The 23,040-nt window shown below is 42.1% G+C and overlaps 1 protein-coding gene across 17 annotated transcripts in view; it reads left to right on the top strand.

Moving 5' to 3' along the window:
- EPHA5 (EPH receptor A5) overlaps positions 1–23,040 on the top strand; it is a 197,566-nt gene that overhangs the window by 88,135 nt on the left and 86,391 nt on the right. For 12 of the 17 annotated variants that reach the window (XM_015861733.2, XM_015861738.2, XM_015861732.2 and 9 more), the window contains 2 exons: positions 13,918–14,073; positions 20,462–20,797. The exons of 3 other annotated variants lie outside the window; for them this stretch is intronic. In XM_015861733.2, coding sequence (XP_015717219.1) covers positions 13,918–14,073; positions 20,462–20,797 — 492 coding nt within the window. The remainder of the gene's footprint in view (positions 1–13,917; positions 14,074–20,461; positions 20,798–23,040) is intronic. 2 more of the 17 variants (XM_015861737.2, XM_015861742.2) reach the window with 2 other exon arrangements.

Here is a 23,040-nt window from a genome sequence, read left to right as displayed (position 1 = left end):
CTTCATACTGGTTTGCAGGATCTTTGAAAGGAGATGGCAGGGAGAAGATTCACAGCTGGTGTGGCTGTGTGAGCAATAGGAAGGCGTGAGCAAGCAATGGGGAGGCATGATTAAGCATCATGCGGCCCAGAGAAGGTGAAGGTAAGCCTTCGTTTTTCCTGGCCATGTTGGCTGGAGGCAGCACTGATGTGGCTGATCCTGCATGGAGGCCCTGTAGTGACTTTGTGTTTCCTGAAGGGTGAGGTCAGGTTAAAACCCTGTTGTTCAACACCTTGCTTAATTCTAGATTCTAAAGTGAGTTATGTATTTACTCCTGTTCTTAAATCTGTCTTTATCACAATCTTGCAGAGGTGCAGGAATTATTCAGCTATCAGAATTCGTTTGTTACCTTTATTCACCATCTGGTTATCATAAATCACTAAACTTATTACTGTCTAAATGCTTTGTTCATTTTATATGCTTTCATTTTTGCTCATTCTTACTGTATTTTATTGTAGCCCAAGTGCTTCTGATACAAAGCAAGCTCTTTGCAGAGGGGAGACAAGCTGAAGGTTTCTAAATTTGGGACTGTAAGTAGAGCAAATTCCTACATTATTTCTTGAGAAGACAGCTTCATTGCATTCTGAATCCTTTCTGCAAGCGGGAGAAGGGCAGACCTGGAAAGCAAAATTCCTATTTGGATTTCATTTTAAATCCAATTTCATGGGAGCAAAGGAAAGCTTTCTTTTTTTATTTTTTTTCTTCTCTCTCTCTCTTTTTTTTTTCTCCTTCTCTTTAAAAAGAAAAGAAGTGAGACGAGCCAAAAAATCTTCCTGTGAATGAATGTGCAGTGCTCTTGATGTCTTCCCCATTGCTGACCTTTTGTCTTTTCTCTCCTCCACTTTATATTATCCTTGGCCACCTTTCTTGAAGGAGCTATTGATTAAAGGATGCAAACCGCTTCAGATCCTGCATATCAAGCTGCTCTTTTTTTTCAAGTTGTTCAGTATGTGAAGAGCATCCATTTCTGCACTGCAGTGCAGTTTTACCCAGAGATACCTGGTCTCTCCGGCAATCATTTTTTTTTTCCCTTTGCCCTCCCATCCTGCTAAATGGACATCCTGTCAAATACTGTTTGCACAGACTGACAGCTATAGAGGTCTTGGAGTAAAAGCCAGATCCGTGCACATACTCTAACAAACAGAATCAAAATGTCAAGGCACATGTGAGATATATCACTATGCTTCCCTGTCAGATTTTGCTAATATCACCTGGATAAATTGACAGAGGAACACCTGCAGCGAGTTAACCTATTTTTATTAGTGCTTGTTTCACATATTTATATTTGGATAAAAATACAAGGAAAGCTTTCAATTATTTGATGACAGGATGGAATGCCCCCTGTTCTTCATATGGATAGACAATCAGGTCAGGGAAGCCACTTTCAAACAGCAGAGCAATTAATAAAGAAAAAAATAATTTCACAGTCTGTTGTTAAATTAGCAATTCTTCAGTGTGTCTGTAGTTCCTGGCAGAATTAATATGCACTCTGAAGCCTTGGGCAGTCTTGGCGCGTATCATTTACCCAGCAGCTGTAAGAGCAAAATGCAGAGGAGGGGTCCTCCATTGCGAGGGAAATAGCGGAATTATCTATTTAATAATCATTCAGCAGCCTATTTGCTTATAATCAATATGAAAAGAAACAGTTGGATTTGGGTTGCATCTCTCATTCTTTCAAGGCAGAAGTAGCAAAAACAGAGGTTGGAAAACGATGTGTTAAGTAACACAGAGGAAAAAAATAGGTAGGGAGCAACATACATTTGAGCAGGGAGAAGAAAGTATACAATAAGAGTGCAATAAATTTCCCCTGTGTTGAAGGAGAATATTTTATAGCAGCTTTTTGCAAATTAAATGCATCTACATAAATAATGTAGCAGCACATTTAATTGCAACTATTTATTTTTAAATTTGCCTGGTTGACAGGAGAATTTCTTTGCAGAATAATGAACCCTGGGTTTCTGCCACTTGCACAGCTTCTATTAAAAAAAAAAAAAAAAAAAAAAGAATACTATTTCAGCAAATTGTCAGAGCCACAGAAGTACCTGGCTCCTCTCTAGTGCATCTAGGGAAAAAAATAACCAAAGCACCAACAGCAGAAATAACCACCAAAATCCAGAAGTACATCTGTATGTAATCATTGTTGGGTGGAGATTGAGAGAAGACAGTGAAACAAAATATAACCAATCCTTACTTAGGTCAAGAAATGCCTAATTTGTCTTACAGTGTACCACTTCAATTAGAGGATACATACTGGGCTCTTTGTCTGCCTCCTACTGTTGGTGTTGGTTTTCCAGCTTTCTTCTCAAAAAGACAAGAAGCCCATTCTCTCTTTTGCACAAGACTGATTCTTCAGATTCTCATGGAATCTCTAGGTCTCAGGGCTTCTGATAGGAGAAGAGAGAGTGTCTTCACAGGACATTCCTACCTAACACAAGATATGTATCTCAGTATTTGGTAAGTCTTAACAAAAAGATATGGAAGATGACCTGTGGGATGGAAAATTGTTAGGAGTGGTCTTGTATGAGACAAGTTGCAGTCTTCTCTTGCAAGGTATTGGTTTACCAAAACTCCCAGCTGGCTTCCAGCATGCTGAATCTAGGGCAAAATTCGTGCCAACGCTGCTCACCTTCCTCCCCTCTTGTTGTCTTCAAGTCTTTCCTTGAACAAATCAACTGTGGATGTCTTCTGCAATGCAGGGTTCTTGCTTTTTTTTCTCAACCAGTCTTAGGAAGACTGTTTCAGTTGACAGAAAGTGTAGGGACACAACAGGAATTTCAAATACAGTGCTGATTTCCAGAGTAAACAGATTCATGCAGGCAGTGCTTATTTCTCTGGTTGTAGCTAGAGAGCCAGTTAAGGAACAGTATCTCCATACAATAATTTGAGAATAAAATCTCCATAAATCAAGCCTTGGAAGCTCAAATTCAGACTGTGAGAATGACCAGTATCACAGCTGCAAATTTTACATCAAGATAGCGTTCGTGTTATTTTCTAATCGGTTAGGGAGAAATAGGTTTATTGAGGAGAGATTTGAGTAAGGGTACATGTAGCAAGCAGGAAGGTAGCATTTGCTTTGCCTTCCTTTTACTTCACATCTTAATTTTTGTTGCAGCCAGTTATGTCCAACAGCTATTTGGGGGGAAAGAACCAAGACTGTGAGACTGTGAACAGGGACACCCGGCTCCCAAGAGTAGAATGCTTGAATGTGTATGCTTTTTTCTCAGAATAATACTGTTTATAGTCTGGAAAAGAAAATACTTTCTTGGGATATAACTGCATGTTATTTGTGTCAGGAGTTCAGGAGTTTCGATGTTTTTCTCTCTGGGCAAGGTTCACAACAGTTCTTAAGTTCTACTTAATGTCAAGAATGATCCAGCTCCAGCATCCAAAAGCCATGAGGCAGCCCATCCAAAGAGTACTGCAATTGGCTGCAAAACCAAGAAGTTTAAAGTGTCAAGTTGTATTGATTGAATTTGGATCTGAGCTGTTATGCTCACATGCAGCAAGTTCTCCTTCAGAATGGGAGAGTTCTTAATTAAGTTGGAAATTCTCTTGTTGCTGCAGGACTAGAGCTCAAAGAATTGCTCTGAATATTGTTGTGGCCAGAGCTGGCTAAGCCTCAGATTGTGCTCTGCAGTGCTTGTTTCTAAAGAGGAGCTATTCAGCAGAGGTATTTGGGTAGGCAAATGAACTGTGGATACTTTTTTATTTGACCCAGAGGAGTAGTTTAGTCAACTTAACAAATAGTTTCAGTATTTTGGTGTCCGGTCAATTAAACTGAAGTCACAGAGTGCTGTATTTGCATACAGTTAGGTTAGTGGTTGATGTTTCAGTACTGACTTTGTAGCACGTGTGGAATGAAGTGCTATGTTCAGCTTTCCTAGTTAAATTTCTCTGAACATTAATCATATAATCACAGAATGGCTTGGGTTGGATGGGACCATCCAGCTTTAGACTCCTGCAATGGGATAGTTGCCACCCACTGAATCAGGCTGCCCAGGCTCCAGCCTGAACACGAACATCTTCAGGGATGGGGTTATCTGAGCAGCCTGTGCTAGAACATCACCACCCTCTTAGTGAAATATTTCCTCCTAACGTATAATCTGAATCTCTCTCTTTTAGTTTAAAGCTGTTCCCCCTTGTCCTATCACTATCTACCTTTGTAACACATCAGACTCCCTCTTGCTTTTAAGCTTTCTTTATCTACTGAAAGGCATGCCTGGTCTTTCTGCCTGGAGCTGTCCCTTCTCCAGGGTGAACAAGCCCAGCGGCCTTGGCCTTTCTTTGTAGGAAAGGTGCTTCAGCATTTTGATCATCTTCATACCCTCTTCAGGACCCACTCCAGGAGCTCCATGTCTTTTCCTGTAGCTCTTTGCCTACCAGGACCCCCCGAGTCCTTCCCCATATGGTTACTCCCAATAAGTCCTTTTCCCAGTTTGTATACACATATCTGGGACTGCCCTAAACCAAGTGCAACATGTTGCACTTTGCTTTGTTGAATCTCTTAAGATTCTTGTGAACCCTCTTTTCAACCTTGTCCGTGTCCCCTTAGATGGCATCCCTTCCTTCTGTTATATCAGCTGTACTGCTCAGCTTGGTGTCATCAGCAAACTTGCTGACTGTGCACTTGATCCCACTGTCTGTGTCATTTATAAATGCTAAAGAACATTGGTCTCAAGAGCGATTAATACTTGCCTTATCCTCCTGCACATCCCCTTCAATTTCATGCAGCCTAACCAAAGCATAAGAATTTAGCTTGGTGACAACCCCATCTCTTTAACTCTGTTTTGCATGCTCTTATCCAAAAAAACCCACCAGTTTCTGAGGGAGGAGACACAACTGAGGGGAAACATTCCCCAGGAGTCTCAACTGCATTTGTGACTTTCAGCCTCCTGCTCCTCTGGCAGCACTGCTTAGCATCGCCTTTGCTTTACATTTGTAAATACACTTCCCAAGAGTCACTTTTACGTGCATGAACCCAATTTAACACACTTAGTTCAGGCAACTCTGGATAAACCCTTCCTGCATTTTGTCATAAGGACTGTAAAAGATCCATCTACGTCGCCCTCTGATGGAATTTGAATAGATGTGTCTGGAGTGACATATGCCCAGCCATAAATATTAGGGAAACAATTTTAGAATAAATTGTCTACGGCCAATCCTACCAAATTTACCTCCTGAGACAGATGATCATAAAGCTAGAAGCAAACAAGCCCTTAAAGATTTGTGACAGGCTCTGAAAAGAGCCTTTATTGAGGTACCGGCATCTCCATAGATTGGATGCACTGCCCATTTAGACTGAAGTGCTAAGTGAAGTCACCAGAAGAAAAGGTGTTTTTTATACCACCTGAAATTCTGGTCTATGCAAGTGAAGTTGTGCAAGATAGTCAGCCAGAAGGAAATACTTCAAGCGTTTTCATTCTTCCTACTGTTTTCACATGTTCAGCTTACTAGTTGAAGCTAAATCCTTTAAATGTTGGTAGAGTAAACACAGATGACATAAATCATCAAAATAAATCCTCCCAAATGTCATATTTCTTAACCACAATTGGTTGCAATTGTCCAAACCACAGCATAATTAGAGAATCTTTCTTTCTTTGGCCAGGCTCCAACTCTGTATGGCTGACTGACTCAGAAAACTAAAAACCTTTTTGCAGAGGTATGCCAGCAAACATGTGGCTTTGAAGAACTCTATTTTCCAGGAGATTTTACTGACTGGTCTTTGCACTGCTCTCTGTAATATGCGTATACAGACGTACACAGGGAGATTTGGGCTGGATCATTTTCAAGTTTGATCCTGTCCCACTGTTGCCACTAGAGATGATGGTTGTTATTGCTATTCAGTCAGCACTGCTATTGAACTCAGGGGAGTCCTGCGGCCTGTCCATCAATCCTCCCCTGGCTTAGCACACAATGCAGCTTGAATGTTTAAGTTACCATTCACATAACAAAGGATGCACTAGGCTGTGTCTGTTTGTGTGCAGAGCCCTCAAAACAGTCTTGTTCCTCTCGGATTACTCAAGAGCTAGGCATCTCAAGTTATGTTTACAAGCACGAAGAAACAAATCTGTCTGCCTTCCTCTGTATCTTAAACTGTATTTTTCCCCTTGGTGCAGCATTGTAAATCATCGCTTCTTCTGTTTAAGTTAGCAAAATGATTTCAGTTTGTCATCATTAAAAAAGAGAGATGGTAATTTAAGCATAATTTAAGTGCATCTTGGTCTCACACCTCAGGAAACAAAGAAAAGATGCAAAGATTTTATAGATGTGTAGATTCGTGGAGATAGATATTTTATAGCTATAATAGCAAGAGGATGCAGACTGCCTTTCATTGTTATGAGATAGATAGCTGGGGCTTTCTGAGGCTGTCCTAGGTCGCACTTTGTCACCAGAGGTGTAAGGGCTGCAGACACAACCTGGGCTGCCTAAAGGGCACTGGCACATCACAGGGAAGGAGCACGATGTCCATGAAGCCATGACCCAGCTCAGACACTGATATGAGAGCATCTGGGGTGAGCCAGTTGGCACTACCAGCCTGCAGGCCAAGGTGGTGAAGCCACCTGGGGAAACAAAGTGAAACTGCATGTTGGAGAGGTCAGGTTTTTTAATGTTTGTGTCATCATCTGGACCTGCTGTCACCCTTCCAGCCCCATCAAAAATGTAAATGGAGGACAGAAGTGATGTAAAAAGGTGCTTTGCATCAAATCAGCTTGTGCTTCTTGTGAGAGTGACAAAGTCCTTGTGCATATGGATGGCTTGCAAGAGCACATACTTGCTGGTCACAGAAATTCCATTTCTGCAGGGAAACTGCTTTCATTTGGAATGTACAACTTTCTCCTAGTTTGTTTTGAACAGGTTTTTTGGAGAAAAAGAAAAGTAAAGCATGTGGCATTCCTCTGCTAAGGAGACTTGTGAGTGCATGTCCATGTAGTATAAGGAAAGATAAACATAATTTCATGGGGTTTTTTTTTGTGGCAAAACCTGTGTTTGCAGTGAGTGTCAGGAAGTCAAAGTACAGAAAAGAATTGAGTCATAGAATGGCTTGGGTTGGAAGGGACCTAAAGGATCACCAAGTTCCAACTTTCCTGCCACAGGGTTGCCAGCCACTAGTTGAAGCACTAGGTCAGGCTGCCCGGAGTCCCATCCAACCTGGACTTGAACACCTCCATGGATATCTACAATCTACAGCACAGGCTCTCCGGGCAGCCTGTGCCAGTGTCTCACTGCCCTCTCAGTGGAACATTTCCCCCTGACATCTAATCAAAATCTTTCCTCCTTTAATTTTAAACCATTCCTTGTTGTCCTATCACTATCTACCTGAGTAAAAGTTGAGTCTGGATTGCAAAGGTGAGTAATTTGAAGATTACTTGGTATTAACCCTGCTTCCAGCAAAACCAGGAGGAGCATCCTCGTACAGTTCTGAGTGCTTCTGAAAAATACTTTGTTTCCCCTCAGAGCATTTATTTTCCATAGCTTGCTTTCCTTCTGTGAAATCAAACCCAAATGATAGCATTGTTTTTGTATGTATGTGAGGATAAATCTCCTTCCTTGCTCCTTTATCACACTGCTGAGAGTTTAGGCTTCACTCAGAGGTTTTGTCTTACTAATCATTCCAAAATCTACTTTGGAGCAAAGTCAAAATGTACAGAAATATAGTCCATTAAGGCCTTAACATAATCGCAAGCATTTTCAAATGTATTGTGTTCAAGTTATCTTTATGGCTTGCAAATGTGGCTGACTTGGGAATTGGATGAATTTTTCAGAGCAATGCCATGTGATGAAGTTTTATACCATTTAGAAGAAACACATTAATGTCATTAGTAGCAGTTAATTCTTAGTTTTCCAGCAACTATGCTCATGTCATAAATTTCTGTGTGACAATTTAGTGAGTCACGTGGGGGAAAAAGTGGTGTTTGCAAGGGGAAGAAGTGAAAGTACTAATTTATTTATATTCTGGTTTTCAAGGTTGTTTTGGTATTGAGAGCTGGAGTACATTTCAATGCGTAGTGGCAGTAATTTAGCCTGATTTAGCATAGGCTTGGTCAGAACAGTAGCAAAAGACACAATATTTTCATAGAATCACAGATTCCTTTGAGTTGGAAGGGACCTTAAAATGCCATCTAGTCCAACTCCCCTGCAGAGAACAGGGACACCTACAGCTACACATCAGGTGCTCAGAGCACAGTTGAGCCTGACCTTGAGTGTCTCCAGGAATGGGGCATCCACCACCTCTCTGGCCAACCTGTGCCAGTGCTTTGCTATCCTGTAATAGCCCAGATACATGGTGATTTTCTTAGAGCAAAAAAGTTCAAGACTTCTTCCTGCTTGGGATGTGTGAATCATCTTTCCTTCAGGGTAAGGTCTTGAGTCTGTCTTCAAGATGTGAAGCCCTCCAAAAACTTGCTTATTCATCCAGCTCTAGGATGCTCTAAAAGACTTTTAGCAAGTCTCATTGTGGCAGCATCGGGTGATGGAGTTGCTGAAGGTTGCTGGCAAGTCTGCAGGATTTGGGCAAACTGGCAGCTTTGAATTACAGAGTTTTATTAGTGGATATTTATTTAATTTCCTTCAAATCCCTAAGGCGTGCTGCAGGAAGCAACAGAGTGCTACTGCAGATAGAATGGCTGACCCTAAAGGAGATATAATCAGGGCATTTTACACATTTTCTATAGCTTTATAGCTTTGGCAGCAATTTCAGTGTCAGCCTGCAGCTCAAGGAATGCTGTTAGGATGGGCAGGATTAGCTCTTGGGAGCCTACTTGTAAATTCTGCAGGAAGAAACTCAATTGTGGGCTGTTTCTTTTTTTTCTTCTTCTTTTTTTTTTTTCTTTTTTTTTTTTCCCCAGCATAATTCCTGGTTGCTTTCAAAAGAGCACAGAGATCATCTGTTTATATTCGTTGGGAGACATGAAGACAGTCTGCTGTGTTTTTGTTTTGTTTTGTCTTGTAAGTAAAAGTGCATGTTAGGAGCACAAGCTGAGGGTTGGAGCCTCTCAGCAGTTTAATTGATTCCACATTGTAAAGATTGTACCTCACTAAACCCTTTTTCTTTAGGTTTTGGGCACATCTAAGAGGCAGCAGCTCTCTCTTCTTGGTGCAAGCGCTTCAAGGCATGGCAGCTCCAGAGACTAGAACAGGGGTTAGTTTATTTGTAGCTTGTTTTTGCTCAAATCCTTCAACTCACAAGGCATATTCCCTGCGCTGGAGTGATGTGCTAATGAAGGCAGAGTTGATGAGCTACAGAGCTGCTCTCCTTTCTGCTGAATACACATAACACATCCTACTTGGGTTTCATCTGAGAGGCAGCTTGGTGTGGATTACAGAGCTCAGATATATCCATGGGGCAGAGTTTTCTGCGTGTTTATGCTGTGGTTGCTCCTAAAAGCCGTGGTAATTTGACAGTCCCTGCCTGAAGAAGTTTGCAGTTTGAAAAGGCTAATCAGTCTAAAGCATGAGAAGGAGGAACAAAAATAGTCTGTGGTTTGCTCCTGGGCAAGATGTAGTCTGGGAAGGAAGCAGGTTTCAGTTGGATAACCTGTGTTCTGTCTAGAGTAGATGTTCTTATCCTCATTAATTTTTGTTTTCATTCCTTAGCTTTATGGATTAGCAACGCTACCTTATGAGCTATATTTGTAGTTTCTGATTACTGTGGAGACTAATTTGGTACTCTGCAAGGAAGATGGTGTAATTCCTATTTGAGCTTTATTTTCTGGGATATACAAAAGGTTGCATTGCTGATACTAAGCATTTAAGTACTCCAGGCTTATCCTCCCAGAATTACAAGAGTGTGAAAGGTTGGACCTTTCTCATCTCCCCTGGGCTTTCAAGGCTTTATAAGGTCATGCTCCCTGGCTCTTCTCTCCACGGGGACAAGGTCTAGATTCAGACCAATATTAATTTGATGTCATGATAGCCAAGTGCTTCCTGCGTTGCAGATGATGGATGCTTTTACTGCTGTGGCTATGTACATGGGTTTGGTTCTTGGTCAGGTGGGGAGGCTGAGAGGAGGTCCTTATTCCCAGCACACATGCCTGTGCAACTTGCTGGGTGCTGCCTGGGCCAGTGTGCATCGTAGCCAGGGAGGAGGTCTGTGCAGTGGATGCAGCCTTCAGCTGAAGTTCGGGTATGGTTACAGAGCTGTGGCTACAAATCATTTGATGGTAAGGCTTGCAGAAAATAACCTCAAGTAGTCACAGCTATTTGATGTTACTGGCTTGTTCTGCCTACTTTTTCCACTCACTGGTGCTCTCTGTCTTTAGTACTGATAGAGCACATGAAAGTTCAGCACGGCATTTGAGGAGGCCAATTTATATTGTAAGAGTCCCAATGATTCCTCCTTTGTTTACATGCATTATAAGACCTAATGTCCTAGTAGTGTGGCTCTTGGGGGATCCCATCTATAAGATACGAAGCCAGGTTCTAATCTGACTGCCAGCTGGAGGGATCAGATTGTGCTGGTGTTGTCCTGAGAAGCTCTGGCTGCCATCACTCACTGCAGTGATCTTGTGCCAGCCTGGCCCAAAGCACTGGCATCAAGAGGCTGCACGGCTGCTAAAGCTCTGTGCCTGTGACTTTTTGTGGTTGCTACTGAAAATAAAAAAGTGAAACTAATTTGCTGGTAATGGATGTGCTGCTAACAGAAACACATCCTCCCTAACACCCGCAGGTTGCTTATGGCATATTTTCTCTATCTAAAAATACTCTTTTTTTTTTTTTTTTTCCAGCAACTAATTTCATTTAAAGACTGTTTTCACACATCAGTGGCTGTTAATCAGTTAAGGAGTTATCAGTTTTAATATTAGAAAGAAAGAAGTAGGTGTCATTGACAACTTATAACCATTTCATTTCTGTTCAGCTGGCTTGCAGCAGATTATGAGGAATCTTAGGCTCATCTTATTTCTCCGCCTTTTTCCACCCTCTTTCAAAGAGAGATAATACCATTAAATGAACGGCTCTACTGTGCTAATTCTACATATCCTTTGAAGAACCATTGAATTAGAAATACTGAGATAAAAATATAAGACTAAAATAGGATTTAATTAGAAATTAATCTCCAGACTCCCATGTAATTTTAAATAAAATCATGTATACTTCATGAGAAGATTTTAAGGTTGACTGTCAGAAGAGGAACGGTAGGACAACAGACTAAAACCCAAGGTATATGCTTATAAGGCACAGGCTGCTTATGGCTCTGTTTTGCTGGAAATCCAGATCACAAAATCATAGAATCATAGAATCCTTAGAGTTGGAAGAGACCTCTGAAGACTACTTAGTCCAACTGTCCCACAGTGAACAGGGATAAATATCCAACTGTTTGCCAGCAAAGGCAGAAAAATAATATGCTAGCCCTTGCTTTTTGGCTGTTGAGCTTGTCCAGGACTGTGCTCCTCACGCTATCATGACAGAGGGACCTGTCTTGGGCAGAGGAGGGACCTGTCTGGCCCAGGGGAGCTTCAGATGACACAAAAATTGGTCTGATTTAGTTTCATTTCACATCCCTCATTAAAAAGAAGGGTTATTGGTGTTGTGAATCTGTTGGCAGTACATTTACTCATGAAAACAAAACATTCCCTTCAAGCTGAGCTATGTATCATACCGTCGTTAACAAACTGCACCTCGTTGAAAATATGTCGAGGAAAACTGATTTACGTTGCATTGGCTGCTTTGCACACAATAGAAGCACAGTAAACTCTCGTGCCATAATGATTTAATGATTTTCTGTCTGTCTTGATGGGTCATAATGAGATAAATTCAAGTCCTTTTCTGAAGGCTAATTACTTCGAGTACACACTAGACGTGGGCTGCACTCTTTATACTTTGTGTTTGTTTGTGTTTTCATTTTGCTATCTCTGTTGTCTGGGTATGCAAGTGAGTTTTGATCTGTCTTTGAAATACAAATCAGAGGCTAGCAAGGAGCCATGTCATGGTCTCCTCTACCTGAAGACCCTCCAGAGAATTTGTAACAATTCCTGCTGTACAGATAGGGCAGCATCTGAAGATAGCTGTGAAGTAAATAAAGTGTTAGAAACTGAGGGATGTGCCATCAGATATCAGGGCAGCTTGCGGCAACCCCATTAGCAATTATCTAGAATAAGTTTGGCCATAGGTATGTTCACTGTGCTCCATGCTTGGATGCAAGATGAGGACTGTGTGCTCCAGTACTCGCAGCCTAAATATGGAAAAATAATTGAATGCTGAGCAATTTTGGAAATTGCTTGCAAGGTCCAGGCAAAACTGGAGGTGGAGCCTGTGGAGGTGTATGGTTTGCTCCTGGATTGCCATCCCTTTTGCTGCATGGGTGGCCTCCATCAGCAAACACTTGCTGGTTGATTCCAAGGGATTTTTTCCCTGTATTGTAGAGAGCTGATATCAGAATAGCTGCCATACCAAATAAAATACCGTATGTTTTTGATATGGGTTGGTGTGCAAGAGTCTCACCTTCGGTGAAAAAGTTTGTGATGTAAAAGGGAAGATGTCAAGAGAGTTTCTCTGGTACTACAGGAAGCAGAGTCAACTTTAGCGCCAGTTGTCCTACTTGGTCCTTCAAAGAAAAAGGGATTAATGATAAAAAAAATTACACTTAATCTGCAGGAAAGTTGAACTCAGTCATCACATCTTTTGGCTGAGTTTTTAGTGCATGACCTTCATGCTGTGTTTGACTGGGACATTGATGGTGGGCTAATATAAATGCTTCTGCTGTGAGCTCGTTTTCTTTTCAGCTGGGGACGTTTGAGTGCAGATGGAAAGGTTCTGGGATTTCCAGGTAACTTCATTAAGTCTTTATGGCAAGGCTTGTCCATCATTGATACTATACTGGACATAAGAGCATCTCTGAAGGGAAAAATGTGGCAGCTTTTTGGAGTCAGGCAACGTGTTTACATATCTTTGCTTTTTGAGGTGACCAGCAAATCAGGTTTTGCACAGGTTTTATCTGTGCTTTGTTTTTCTTCATGCTAACTGTGGGCTTGTAGTTCTGCATACCAACTATATGATTACAGGTCCACTTGGCTTTTTTCTAAAGGCAAGGTGGAAACACGGAAACCTGTGATTGTCACTGCTTGTGCTGCATGCACACAAAGGTGAATGAATGCAGACATCATTGCTTAGGTGAAACAGTGCTTGTTCCACAAGCTTGGAAACAAAGTATTACTGTACTGAGTTCAAATTCTGATAAAAGAAATAAAAATAAAGAAAAAACCAAGCTACCCTTAACCAATATATTACATTTGTGAGAACACAAGAATTTCTTATATAGAGCCTTTGTGCTTTATCGTGCATATATATTGGAGCCAGAAGGAGCACCCTGCATGGCAAGCATGCTTGATTCAGGCTATACCCAGAGCAATCTGTCTTATATAGAGTACTTTAAAATTCATCATAGGTTTTCAGAGTAAGAAGCCCTAGGGAAGTAGCCTTATCACAATGTCTTAAAGCTTTCGATCTCAAGATCCCCTCCACCACTGTATTGTTACTGTTTACCGAGACATTGATTTCTGGGTATAGAACGTCTTAAACAAAAACCACAAGATGTATTTTACGTGCTTTTCTAAAACTGAATGAAGAAAGTCCCAAACTCAATAATGTTTTCTAAAGCAGAAAGAAAAGATGTTACCTCATGCATTCAACACAGAAAATAAATACTCAGCGAAGGCAGATGCTAGGGGGGAAATACAGTCAACAGATTCTCATTCTCTTTTCACGCAGGTATTTAAGGATGCTTGTACACTGGTGGAGTAGACTTGTTTTGAAATATACAAACCAAATAGCTTGTGAGTGTTTGTCTGTTTTCTTTGTAGCTGAAGACGTGTTTTTAAAAGGAAATGTGAAGACACTAATTTTATGATGGGAGAGCTTAGTCTGTGGTTCTTCTTTTTACAGTATGCAGACCTGGGTTCTTCAAAGCTTCACCCCACAGTCCATCCTGCAGCAAATGTCCCCCTCACAGCTACACGCTTGATGAAGCATCCACATCTTGCCTGTGTGAAGAGCACTATTTTAGGAGGGAATCAGACCCACCTACAATGGCCTGTACAAGTAAGCATGTGCTTATAGGGTTGTTTTTAATCCTTTTGAGCTATTCCTGTACTGTGACTAGACATTATGATCCTAATGTGCTTTTACAGGCTCTGGGCTTCAGTCTGAGCTAGTCTGACACAGTCTTAATGTCACTAGCTTTGTCCATCATACCTCCAGTTACATGAGGAGACTCAGGCCTTTCATTTGGAAAGCTGCTGTTTAGCTTGAGGGGCACTTAAGTAACAAACAGAAGCTCCATCTCTTGCAGTTTGCTCTTCAAGCATCCAAAGATGTTCTCAGCCAACAGCACTGCACTCAAGTGTGTGCACGGGTACCTGGGTCAGGCACATGTGTGTAGGAAACTATGGGTAGTTATTGTCTGCTCTAGCTATAAGTGGAGTATATATGGGCCTTCTTAGCATCATTTCTCAACTCATTTTCAGTAGATAGTGAGGGAGAGAGCCTTGCCTTTCCAAGCTACCTGGAGATTGTTATTCTTCAAGGTTGTCTCAAAACTTGCAAGGAGAAAATCCTTCTCCAAACCAGTATAAAAAAAATCAAAGAGCTTATCTCCTGTTGTGGGGAGGGTTGTATAACAAGCAAATTGGGGTGTTAGGAGTAGTTGAATTGGTGAAATCAGAATCACTAGTTTTACCCTTGTCCACTTATTCTTTCATCTATAGCTTGAAGGCTGGTTGTTCTGTTTGTTTTGTATTTTAAGTACGTAGGGCATCAGTTTCTGTACCCCCACCTAGTATCCCTGTGTATTGCACAGGCCATGGGTTTTTGTGGGTCCAGGTCTGTCAGGATCCAAAGGTAATTTTGCAAGCAAAAGTGATTAGAAGGGACTGAAGAGGAGCTGAATTACTGGGGTAGGAGCAGGCAGAGCTTCCAGGGGACATCAGGAATAGGTAAAAAGCAAATGTGTAAGTTCAGTTCACATGCTTGCTCAGAGCCACCTGGGAATGATATAGAGATGACTTCCATCCTGTTTCTTTTGCATCATCCTTTCCAGGAATGGGAAGTTCACAGCTGAATAGATGCTAGATCCCCTTAAAGTTGTGTCAGTGGCACATTAGTGTGCATCGTGTCACAGGGCTTTTCTCCTGGCTGTCCTCCCTGCAGGGTTGAGGAGAGATTTATAAGCAGAATGGAAAAGAGCAGAGAGCAAAGAACTGCAGAGACAGACATGAAAACTGGGGTTGGATGTGGCACTTACTGTGCCTTCATCCTGTTGAATAAAGCTGTCTTTTCTAGCTTCTTAAATTGGCACTTCAAAAAAGAGAAGGAAAAAGGCTCTTCCCATTGGAGAGTCTCTTCACATAGGAGGACTGCCTGCTCTCAGCAGATCTCTTCCCACCTGGATTAGTCACTTGGCAGAGGAAACACAGGAGAAACAAGGCCGTTGATCTCAATATTTACCTTTTACCAGTTAAGGAACTTGAAGCACATGGCTGTTGAAGTTGTGCTACAGGGAAGAAGACAGCCTCAGGCAGTGTGACAGTGGCCAGTACTGTACCATCAAAGTGGTGGCTAGGATGGGCTACAGCATGAGAAGCTGAGAACAGGACTCCCTGATGGCTATTTTAACCTTGAAACATGTCTTTAAAAACTTTGATAAATGAGAGAAAAGACCAGTATTGGTGCTACTGGGAAATGGGAAGAGAGGAGAACTCTGAAAAGGCACACAAAAGCAGCTTCTTTTCAGCAGACAAAACCAAAGCCAATGCAGAGTAATGCCACACAGTCCTGTTGGTGAGTTAGCACAGAGAAGAAGCAACCAACCCTGAAGAAGAGATTTATGGAAGCCCATGACCTGAGCATAGAGGTTTCTGGCACAGTCTGAATCCTGTAAGTAAAGACTGTAATTTATGATGCCATAAATAGTGTAGGGTTGGTATTCCTTTTACTTATTTTGTTTACTTGGGTTTTATTTTGTTGTTGGTAGTTTGTTTTTTGTTATTGATGATTAGTTTGGGATTTTGTTTGTTTGTTGCTGTTTGAGGGTTTTATTGTTTCATTTTTGATTGATTATTTTGAAAGCTTACTATAAGCTTGTTTAAAGTCCAGGCAGTGGTGTGTGAAGCTGTATTTGGATGTGACTTGGCAGGATACCGAGTGCTTCTGAGGCAAATGAGAGTTTTAATGCTGACCCAGGCACTGCTTAGCTTTTCTAGCCCACTCTTTGAGAGGATGCTGTTATGCCACATATAGAGTGAACTGGTACATTAGTATAAGGTATTGAAGCATCTCTGGTGAGATTTATACTTACTACTCCCAAAAGCTGAGTGCATCATCTGAGCCCTGTCTGTGTGCTAAGTCACCCTCCCTTGTCCTACACATTTTTTCTTGGGATTTTGTGCTAATCCAGCTGTGTCTGTGCTAGAGGTGGTAAGGAGAGCCTGTGCATTACCCCAGCTCAGTTGCAGACAAAGTAAATTTTGACAGGGATAGTAAAGAGTAGGTAGGAACACTAACATTTTGAACCCAATCCTGTAAAGATTTGCAGGATTGTCATGAACTGAAACACAAGCAAGACGGACTGAAGTCATGATGGACAGGAAAACACTGTTAAGTTTTGTGAATGTTTCTATTATTTATTACAGCAGAAGTTAATAATATTCATAGAATTCCCTCAACTTGAAATCTAGTTAATTTTAGAGAACACATCAATGTTTGTTTCCAGCTCTACACCTGCAAGGTCCCCATGCCAGTTGGTGTAGCTATAAAATCACATTTTCTTAATTTAAAGTTAATGCCTTTTGCATTCAAGATACCAAGAGTCTCTCCCCCACTACCACCATTGCAAAAGAAAACTGCTAGACCACTGTCAACTGTTCAGATAAGCATAAGGTAGGGGACGCAACACCAATACATACCAGTTCCTTAAGCATGTTTTATAAGTAATGCTTGGCAGTTTTTAAATTTATAGAGCTGTGATGCGGTCCAAAAGAGATGTTACCATCAAACAAAAAATATTTGGTCCTGACAGGCTTTTGAGAATTCTTAGTATTGTTATATGTATCTCCCACAAAGTTTTTGAGCTCGATTTCTTCTTGATAAGTAGTCCTAAATTCAGTTCTTGCAGAAGAACAGTTTAAAATGAAAACATACAATTTTGCACTCATTTTCCCCTCTCCCATCTCTGATGATTAATCCTATTGTAGTTCAAAGTATACAGAGAAAGTATGAGTGAAGGTGAATGGCACAAAAAACATAGAAGGAGGAGTGTGATTTATGGGATGCACTGATGTTTTTGTAGTGTTTGGTGTAACATTCTGTTCTCAAAGGATATGGTTAACTCTGTGTACACACACATATGTATATAAAATACATATTTGTGTCTTAGGGGAAATTTCTCTCTCGAGTTATTTTTTAAAAGTATGCATATCAGCAAACAACAGGTTAGCTGGCCATCAAGGAAAATCATATCTTCAACAAATTAAAAGAAAAAAAAAAGGCAAAAACGAATATGTTCTTCTTCAACGAAGGGAAGTTATAAATGAAAACAGAGCTTCTTAACAGATCTAGGGCCCCGCCTTTTCAGAAGCTAAAACACTGGTTTGTTCTCCCAGCTGAGATTTTCCAAAGCTTTACTCATGTGCAGCTTCAGGATTCTTCAGGCAGGTCCTGTTAGATATGTGCAGACAGCTAAAGACCTTTCTGAGAGCCCCTCTGAGAATGCTAATTTTACAGGTTACCCATTCCCACTAGCTTCAAAGTGTGTTTTTAAGTCATCAAGAAGAGCAGTTGACTCTTCTGTGCAAAGCAAGTACAAACTTCCGCTGCCTTTACAAAAGTGATTATTTATCCCCTGTTAAAGGCATGTTGTCCAGTAAATGTTTTTTGTGGGTTGGGTTTTTTTTTTGGGGGGGGGGATTGTGTCTGAGTTCTTTTATTTTTCTCTTAGAGTACTGGTAGCAGTGAAAGTGCATTCATCCAGCAGAAGGAAAGATCGGCCAATTTAACCAGTAAAAAAAACCCTGAGTGCAGTGGATATAACTCCACACAGCTCTTGAGATGGATTTCATAGCTCCCATTATATCAGTATGAGGATGAGAGGCCAGAAAATAGTTCTGCCTGCTGCTGTCCTGCGGTGTCATTAGCTAACCAGCACTGTCCCCCCGTGGTGCTACTGGCAAGAGGCGACTTGTAGAAATGCTCAGCCTGGGCAGGACCAGCTCTGCCACCAGTACGCATCAGCTCCCTCAGCTGCCTTTTGCCCAGGGAGGGGGTACTTCTTCCCCATTTATAGCAATGTGAAGCTGTTGTTGTGGTCCTCTTACAGAGGAACATCCTGGCTTCACTGGGAGTTGCTGGCATGTCTGCTGTTAAGCTTCTGCTCCTCAGACCTGAGTCCGTGCTTCACCTGGGCCATGGCAGCAAGTAGGCCCTCAGCTTTAATTCAGTGTGCACAGATAGCTGGCAGCCAGGGCACTCACTGCATCTCCTCACCGCATCCATCTCCCTGGGAGGTGATCTCCTTCCAGCCCTACCCAAAGGGATATGGACCAAAGCTAGCAACCTGCTTACTTTCCACATAAGCAAACAGTTTTCATGCATAGGTCAGAAAATGCAGTGTATCTCTGACAAAGCTGAGCTGCCATTTCCTTAACTAACCTAGCTTTGGTCTTTGACTCTTTTTCTCAGATGGAAATAAATAAATAAATAAATCAGGAATATTTATTTCCCTCTGGCATTGAGTTTCTTGTTGAATCAGAATAGCTTGAGTTGAGATCATTGCAGCGTTTCATAAGCGCTACCAATTTATAGACTTAAAAAGGGGAATAGGGAGGGAAAATAGTGAAAAACCGAAGGTAGCTTTGTTTTTGCAACATTTCCCGTTTTAAATAACAAATTGAATTCAATCATCACGACAAAACTAGAAGACGACAGACTAAGACAGGCTGTTAAATTTGTATGGGTTTCTGGCTGATAAAACCAGCTGACAGGCTCTTTTCAAGGAGTCGCTCATGGGTTTTGATGACTTCATTCAAATTGTGCAGGAGGCTGTTGCCTTCAGTTGTCTGCCTTCTTGGAAAAATCCCAGTCTTAGCTCTATAGCTTCTGGTAATGCTGCCACTAAAACCCGTCCCTCATTTCTTTGATCAGTTTCTCCATGCTAGTCTCTTGCATGAGATTCTTGCTATCCTTTCACATTGTCTTTAGGGCGTATCGTCAGCTTGCCCTTCATCTCCAAGTCTATTAAAACAAAAAGTTTCTCAAAATATTTTCTGGGCACTGTATCCCTTTTCCTTGCCAGATGGTTAGATTGGGTGAAGTGTGAGCATTTCAAGTTGGCTGTGGCCTCTGAGCTGAGAGACCTGCCTGGGCTGTCCTGCTCATCTCACTGGGAGACACCTACAGAGCAGTGCCAGGGGTTGCAGGACTAACTGTTGATAATGCACACTGTCAGTTGCCTCTGACTTTTGGAAAGGTGCATGTCAGCACCTTCAGCATGTAAGTGGTATTGAGGATGTCTTCAGATGGGCAGCACAGCCACCTGCTGAATTGGGAACTACTTTTGGAAATTGCGACCTGAGCATGTAATGCAGCTTTCTTTGCCCAGCCACAGCCTCTCCCAGCAGGATGAAGGAAAACCAGACCACATCTGCAGGAGCTCTGATAGTTCCACAACAGCTGTTCCTCCTTAGATAGCATTGCCAGTGCCATACTGACATATACTGAGTGTGGAGGCTTGGCAAAATAAGCAAGCACAGTGTGACTAACCAACCGTGCTAGTGCTGAGAGCTTGGCAGGGACCACGAAGGCTGCTGTTGAGTAGCCAAGATATGGCTGTGTTTCCAGTGGCCTGTGTAGATTACCATCTGCTTTGAGGTACATAGAGTGGCTTGCTTAGGTATGATTTGGATGCCCAGACCTAGGTTTTACTGTTGCCAAAGAGCTAATTGGCAGAGGTGGGTGGATGGATAGAATTCAGTGTCTGAATTGACAGAGTAGTGGGAATACACCAGTATGTATCTTTTTTAAGGCTTTTTTAAGGCTAGTAACACAGGGGCACTGGGGCAAGAATGGGGAACCTTGCCTCCCAGGTAAGGCAAAATTGACTTGGACAGAGCAAAGATTTGCAGCTCCCTTAGCAAGCAGGACAAAGAGAATACCAGGTGCAATGCCCCAGTATGAAATGTGCTGTCCTTATTATTTTTGAGCCAGACCCGTGTCTTGCCCTCACTTAGAGATGGCTGTGTCCCAACACAAACCCCTTAAGGTAAGGTGGGAAAGCTTGAATCCCCATCTTCTGTCTTCTTTAGCTGTTGCTGCAAAGTGTCTGTGTGCTTTTTGGCACACGAGCAACACAGCATCTCTTTTCAACCAAAGAGTAGTAGAGAGCAGGATGACTGATAATACTGTTTTTACCATGTGTTTTTCTCACTTTGCAAACCAGGACCCCCCTCTGCTCCCCGGAGTGCCATCTCAAATGTTAACGAGACTAGTGTCTTTCTGGAATGGATTCCCCCTGCTGATACTGGTGGAAGGAAAGATGTGTCTTATTATATTGCATGCAAGAAGTGCAACTCACACTCAGGTCTGTGCGAGGCATGTGGCAGTCATGTCAGGTACCTCCCCCAGCAAACCGGCCTGAAAAACACCTCTGTCATGATGGTGGATCTGCTTGCTCATACAAACTATACCTTTGAAATTGAGGCAGTGAATGGAGTGTCCGACCAGAACCCTGGAGCCCGACAGTTTGTGTCTGTAAATGTAACCACAAACCAGGCAGGTAAGTGGATCTTCAACCTGGGAAAATGTCCGGGGTGGGAGCCTGAGCCAGTCAGACCCATTGAGGGCTTCTGCTTGAAATGGGTGGAAATCCCCCACATGTAGGGCTGGACTGTGGACCTTTTGAATATGTTGGGTGGTGGGGTGGTTGTGTCTTGCAGGCTATACCGTAGTCTTCATCGTGTTTACTTTCAGCAGGACACATTTAGCATCTGTGGCTTTTTTCTGTTATACTACGTAGCAACTTGGAGTTCCCACCACTTTGCAGTTCTATGTATCTGCTCACTAAAACAGAGGGAATATAATTACCTCTCTTGTCGGGAAAGGGCAATCCCTAAGAGTTCATTTTGACTCCACATGTCAGTGGCCTAAAACAACCAAACTTTATGCTTACCCTAAGAAAATAGTCTTGAGCGACTTTAGGAAAATCAGTTCCTCTCCTGCATTGTGACATACAGTGCAGTGTCACTGCATCTCCAATGAGGTAGGACTGAGATGTCATTGCATACTGTGTCATTGGCTTTGTACTGTGCAGACAGATCTAATATATCGGTTTGTTCCTTTGTCTAGAGCTCAGATTTGCCTGCCATCCCTTTGGAAGCCTAGAGAGAGAAAAAAACTGCTGTGTTTGGGGCAAGCTGCTTTGGTGCTTCAGAGCCCTGTGCCTTGAACACAGGCAGGCGTGGAGTTGACATTGTCACTTGTCATTTGGAGGTGTGATCGGAGAGAAAAACATTATTACTTTTTCTGTGCACATCAACACATCAGGCACATCACATAACTTCTCTAAGACCCAGAGAACCTGCCCATACACATACATTTCCATTCTCTTTTAGTCTCTTGTATGCTCTGTGTTTTAAGTTCTTTCCTACTGCCTACTTATTTTGCTTCCCGCTACTTAAATTAAGGCCCCCAGTGGCACTTGCCTGCTGTGGACCCCACCAAGGAGCCTGAATTAGTAGAATTTGAGACCTTTTAGACTGTGCTGCCTGATCAGAGGAGCCAGTGCTTGCCTTCTTCTTACAAAGATTTAGCCAGGAAATGTGGTGTGATATGCAGAGTAACAGCTAGATGGAGATTGGCAGATCCTCACTGTGAAGCAGAAACGAGTTAGCTGGAGCAGGACTGCATTTCATTCCTGCTGCTCAGGTATACATGTGTGGGCTTGGCTGCCAGCAGTGAGAATGTGATTGTATTGGACTTTCTCAGATACCTGCCCAGATAATTAGACTGAATTGTCAAAATGTTGGACAAATTGTTCAGATATATTTCAGGGAGAGCAGATAAAGGCGTGCTGGGGTTACTGCTTACTGCTAATGGATATAGCAAGGAATCTTCCAGAGGAGCTTCAGTGGATGGCAGTATGACACCTGTTGGAGGCACCTGTTTAGTGCAGATCAGTGGGAATCTTGGTCCTAATGCTGTTTACTGTTGTCCTCCTACTGGGAAGGTTGCTGCCAGTAACTACTGCTGGAAAAAAAAAAAAAAAAAAAAAAAAAAAAGTATTTTCTTGTTAGTGGGCTTGTATTAGCATTTCATTGCTGGTGTTACTTTTTCCCTGATATATGGAATTAAATGCACATAACCCTCTGTAAATGTAGCTTTATGAGAGAAGATGTTACATTGCTGACCACTTCTGTCTGGGAGGACATGGCTCTGTTCTGAGTTACGTGCCAAATTCCTGATAGTTGCAGCTAGATTTATCTGCATAGCTGGCTTCTTGTGTCTCAAGCCTCCCTTGCACAGGTATTGCCCACAGCTTTGTACTGGAAGATCAATTTTAGGAAACTGTAGACCTGTTGGTTTCATGTGATAAATACAACTCCTGTTAAAGACAGTGGGTAAGTTTAGCTTCTGGTTTAGTCTCTGTGCTACCCTTGCAGAGGTGCAATGCAACTAGGGGAGACATAGGCAGGAGTAGTACTAATGGATCAAGCCACAAGTGTTTAATGAGCTGCGTAGCATTCAAATGGCATCTGTATACTCTTGTGTTTGAGTCAATAGGAGGTGCTTGCAGAGTCCACCCATCATCCACAGAGATTGTGTAGGGGATTTTGTTGTTGCTGGAGCTGGTCCCACCCAGTTCATTATAAAAAGAAGCCAGGCTTGTTTGTTTGAGCTGTACAATTTGTGCATCAAACATGTTTCTCAATAATCTTCCTTGCTCTCTGCTCTCTGGGCACTCCCTGGGATGACAGTCACTTTGTGCCAGAAACAAAGCGGCTATAGACAAGGATTGGGCAA

This window comes from Coturnix japonica, chromosome 4 (assembly GCF_001577835.2).
Source record: "Coturnix japonica isolate 7356 chromosome 4, Coturnix japonica 2.1, whole genome shotgun sequence".
NCBI classification, from domain to species: domain Eukaryota; kingdom Metazoa; phylum Chordata; class Aves; order Galliformes; family Phasianidae; genus Coturnix; species Coturnix japonica.
This window is presented reverse-complemented; position numbering and strand designations above follow the sequence as displayed.